We start from the raw sequence: 5,157 nt of genomic DNA on the forward strand, positions 1-5,157 counted from the left end.
TAATTGTAACTAATTTTCTTCTACATCAACTACACAATAAATTTAAAGTATGATTATTTATAAGTTCCAACAAAAATAATAATTAAAATTTACCAAATAAATCATGCAATGGTAATTAATATAAAAAATTAAAATACAAAGACTAATTAATATTTGAGAATAAATCATATAGAAAAGTATGAAATGTGAGACAAAATAAAAGTAAGCTCAATTTTAATAAATTGAAGTAAAATGACAATTTCTCAAGATTTTATTTATTATTAACTTCCAATACTATTGTTTCACATATGATTTAAAAGAATTCAAATTTATTTTTTCAATTTTAGTAAAAATAATTTGAATTACAACTTTATTGGCGATTAATTAGTTCTTAATTTTGGTTAAAATTAGATAATGTGACATAAAAGGTGGGATGATACAAATAAATACATTACTATTCAATTTATCCAATTTTAATATAATTAAGAATTGACTAAAATTGTAAATAAATTTACAATTGGGGCCACTTTTGCCAAAATTTTAATTTTGGCAAAAGTTAATAATATATCGCATAATTTTGGATTTTTCTTTTTGACCATTAAGCGAGAAAGTAAGGGAAGAATTTTAGTAATTAACCCTACGGGTGTATTGCCAGTTCAATTATCTCCCTTTTGTTGGGTACGGCCGTCAGAATGGCATCATAAAATGGAAAGTATCAAATTAATAAGTTATGTACTAGATTACATCTGTCTTCTGGTCATACTATAATCGCCAAGAAACACAACTAATGTACCAGACACACCACTGTTCATGATAATACCATAATTTGAAAAACATAACTTGCAGAATATACTTAAAATGCAGTAAGAAACCATATATTAATCTATCTTAAAAGCAATCCAAGCTGTATATTGCACTGTAGTATGCCTTTGATACTTTGATTTGAGAAAGAAACCCTTCTCTGATAATTCTGCAAACCAGAAAGAAGGCATGAGTAGGAGGCAGTATTACGGTGTAAAGACCACTCCATCAAGTACTGTACTTGACCAATACGGTAGGAGAAGATTATATGTTACATTTGTTAGCATACCGTACATGAAATTGCTAGGCACTAGAACCTTGAAGATTTGGCTGAGCGAGCTGGAGATGGTATGGATGAATTTGAGAGGGAATGGTTGCGAGCTGAAGGACACTGTTAGGCTCCCCACAGAATGGGAACTGATCCAGAACTTGCTGATGTTCCACTGGCTTTGCTTCCATTGTCGCCTGCTGGTACTCCAGCGCTGCGCGATGCTCCTGAATCTGCGTGTCCATCAAATTAAACATTAAAGCTAATACGTTATAGCATAAAAATAACGTAACAATTGATATGCATTTTTCATGTGATCGTTTTGGTATAATATATATTACTATTAAGCTCTTTAACTGTGAGTATGGTGTTATCAGTCAACAAAGATCTCTATATGAAAATGTATAAGATCCTTACCCAACGGTACATATTGCCATTTTCCTCCTCCAACATTCGCTCCTAAGATTTGCAGCCAAAAAAGAAAAAAACAAATGAGATCTTGCATTAAACATAAATATGAACTGAGAACGCTATTGTTGTTTATGTAATGTTCGGCAGAACAAGACGATTGCACCTTCCTGCGCAGATTATCCAGCTGCTGTTGCAAGAGCTCATTCTGCATCCATGCACAGTCAAAAAGGTGTCACTAATGCAGGTTTCTCATCATAGCAGAAATGTTCTTGTTATCGGTACATAATTTAGTTTGAAACATAGTCATCACTAGCAGCAAAAGTTTATATTACGAACGAGATATATGTCTTATAAATACATGCTTTGGCAATTTTCAAAAGAAATCAAGAGTTTATGTATCAAGAGTTGTAGACTTGCTGTGCTCAAGCAACGAAAATTAAATGAATCAGGAAACTAGTCCAAATACAATGACAATGATAGAAAATGGTTAAGTAAAGTTGAACATTGAAGATGTGCCAATGCTTGGAACTTCCTGTATCACAAGCACTATAATTAGAACTTTTACTTGTTTCCTTGTACTAGTACTAGTAGTTATAGTGGTAATTTAGGATACAGTACCTTCCGGTCCCGAACCTTGGCCACGGAGCGCTCTAGTTCTTGTTCAAGTTCCCCCAACTCCTCAAATGGAATAGAGCTCATGTCTTCACCAGTGTACCGCCGCATGTTCAGCTGAAGACGGCGAGTTTCTTTTCTTAGCATGGCCAACTCACCGAATAGTTGTTCCTGTAGGGAAAAGAAAAATGAAGGGAAAGGATCAAGCAAAAAAAATTTGCGAAAAATTATATCTGGATATTTTCATAAAGACTAATTAAAGAATCTTACTCTACTATCATGCTCGGGAATGCAGGTTCCTGTAATCTTCTGGTACCTTTCTATGATTTGCTCCATCCTGCCACAATTTCACAATATGGAAATAAAAATTATCTCTCTACTCTCCATAACGTGTCCAAGTGTGGTATCCCAATTTATCTATCGTCCATGTTCAATGCTTTCTTGCTATGAAAAATTGATGATGCATGTTAAAGCTTAATTGCCAAGAGAAATTTTAGACCATTTTATTTTTAGTTTTCAAGCATGTAGCCTTTGGTACTTAGTATTGTAGAATATGTCACTGGCTTTATATATAATATTTCATTCCCCATTTGCTGAGTCAGATATTTAATTCCACCAGAAAAGCAGAAATTCACAAATAAACAATTTATTAATAAATTTATTCAGTACTTCCACCAGTTTTATTGCATCTAGTTTATTGTCTTTTCTAATAATGTTCTACTTCTGTTCACTTCAGACTGCCCCTTAAAATTCACATAAAAAGAAAAGTTCTTAGGAAATAATTTCGTATTCTTTATGGAGCAAGGTCATGAAACCGTAGCCCTCAGGAGATGCACTTTTCTACAAATATACAATAATGCAATAGTACTTGAAAAAAATGCTAAGAACTTCTTCATATTAATCGTATTCGAAATATATATAAAAAACAAAGTGAACATCATCGCACAACAACCGTACTGAGGCCAAATCATCTTTATATAAGCCATATAGAAGCTCAAAATTACTAGTCAAAATGAATAGTATGATCATAGATCTTAAAGTTGGTAAGAAATAAAACTCTTGAGCTAAACTAAAAACCAAATGAGGTAAAAAAAGCCATGGCAAAGCTGCGATAGAAAAGGAGAGCACATTTTTTTTTCAAAGGGAACCCTTGACCAGTAGGGGAAACCCTAGCTAGCTTGTCAGAAACATGCAGAAATGCAATTCAAGTTGGTTGAGCTGAAATTCTGATAAGCACATCAGATCTTAATGGAAAATGATAGATCCATCCATATCTCATAAAATATCACACAATTAAGGATGCATCTTATGTAATAAATGACACAAAGAAGCAAAAGAAATATACAAATAAACCACGGACGGAAAGGGCCAAATAAAACAGAAGGATTCATCATGAAATATTGTTTGATGAAATCGACCTTAAAGGCTCAGTGCAATACTGGCACATCTTTCCAGTGCTAGAGAAGATTATGAGACCAATCTGGGCATCACAGAGGACAGAAAGCTCATGAGTCTTCTTCAAAAGTCCAGCTCTGCGCTTGGAGAAGGTTACTTGCCTTGTGGTCTGGTTTTCAATCCTCTTAATTGGTATCTTTCCACGACCCATAATTTTCTTTCCCCAACAAGTGAATTTTCTACTTTTTGGGAAAGATGAAATAAAAGAAGATAATATGCTTTTTACAAGCTGGAATTCCTGGTTTTTGATGAAAGAAAAAAGAAAAACAAGAAGAATAAGACTCCAGCGATTAATTCCCAAAACCACAAAAAGGCATACAAATTATGTTACAAATAATGGAAAGTAAATAAAAAGCTAATTCCTAAAATATGTATAAAGATGAGGTTCAAATAAGGGACTAGAAGACACAAAGAAATGACAATTGGAAACTAAGCTTCAGAAACCTAGAAATATTATGTTGGTGCAATTCATAAACCAGGCCAGTAAGAGAGAGAAGGACACACAGAGAGAGAGGGAGAGAAGGAAACTTTCCATACCTATAACAATCTTTAATCCTTTTCTTGTAGAATTAGAGAGTTTGTATTAAAGGGCATAAGGAGGAAGCAATTTATTCTATCTGCAGATAAAGTTATAACTTCTTAACATGCCCCTCTAATTAAAGAAAAATACTAAAATGCACTCCAGCCATTATTAGCCTGTGTGTTTGATAAAATATATATATAAGAGTGAGTTCTATTATTTTGCTACTGTAGTTCAAATCCAATGGCAGCAGCCTCATCAATCATGACAGTCCACTACCTCAGTTGATCACATACACTAGAAAGTAAGAAACCCAATATTAATGGTGGCATACCATGTAATTCCCTATAAGAAGTTTTCCTATATTGTCCTGTAATGAAAGGATAGACAAAAGGTTGCTGTGACTGTTAACCACTCTCTGAGCAGATCTGCCAAGTTACCTGGACATTGCCAATTTTGGAATGTTTTAACAATGGTTAGAGAACTAGGGTTAAAATAAAAAAGAAACTCAAAGAAACCCTAATGGGAAACGACAAAGTGTAACAATCCCATGACAGTCGACAGAGACTTTTATATATGCATGGCTTAATCATGGCTTGCTCATTAAGCATCATACCAACTTAATAAGGAAATGTTCTCATAACAATTATCATGTAATACCACTATTCTTCACCAAATTCTTTTTTCCTGTGGGTATCTAATCTTTCCAATTTAACTATTAATATTTGAAGATACTCTATGTTACAGCTCGTTAATTTTCAAACGCAGATGCATTTTCCATATGCACTAGGGTTACACCTTGTTATGCATTTCCTTTTCTTTTTCTTTTTCTTTTTTCCGTTGAACCTACAATATGGGGGAAAAACAAAAGACAATTCTGAACCAATTTTGGAAGTATGAGGCAGCATGATAATTTTAAGAAATTATGGAAGAAAACATCTCAAGTTTTGAATCTCTAACCTTATACGCAATATTACTCTGCTCAGGTATTAAATTACTAGCTAAGAATATTTCTTAAATACAAAACAAAATTATTAACAATCTGTCTCTTTATTTTTTCATCACTTTTAAATTGTATGTTATATCGTTTCGCGCATTTCATGGGCTGTAA

The 5,157-nt window shown here is 33.3% G+C and overlaps 1 protein-coding gene across 2 annotated transcripts; it reads right to left on the bottom strand.

Moving 5' to 3' along the window:
- Positions 1-672: 672 nt before the first annotated feature.
- LOC8281033 (protein TRANSPARENT TESTA 16) lies at positions 673-4,218 on the bottom strand. Of its 2 annotated transcripts, none has more exons than XM_015715894.3 (8): positions 4,064-4,218; positions 3,490-3,764; positions 2,342-2,408; positions 2,078-2,242; positions 1,623-1,664; positions 1,466-1,507; positions 1,075-1,281; positions 673-949 (listed from the first exon to the last, which is right to left on the bottom strand). In XM_015715894.3, the coding sequence occupies exons 2-7, from the start codon at positions 3,675-3,677 to the stop codon at positions 1,084-1,086; spliced, it is 702 nt and encodes a 233-aa protein (XP_015571380.1). In that variant the 5' UTR covers positions 3,678-3,764; positions 4,064-4,218; the 3' UTR covers positions 673-949; positions 1,075-1,083. The 2 variants fall into 2 exon arrangements, with proteins under 2 accessions (XP_015571380.1, XP_015571379.1); XM_015715893.3 differs by having other exon boundaries at positions 1,070-1,281.
- Positions 4,219-5,157: the final 939 nt, after the last annotated feature.

Source organism: Ricinus communis, chromosome 8 (genome assembly GCF_019578655.1).
Source record: "Ricinus communis isolate WT05 ecotype wild-type chromosome 8, ASM1957865v1, whole genome shotgun sequence".
Taxonomy (NCBI): domain Eukaryota; kingdom Viridiplantae; phylum Streptophyta; class Magnoliopsida; order Malpighiales; family Euphorbiaceae; genus Ricinus; species Ricinus communis.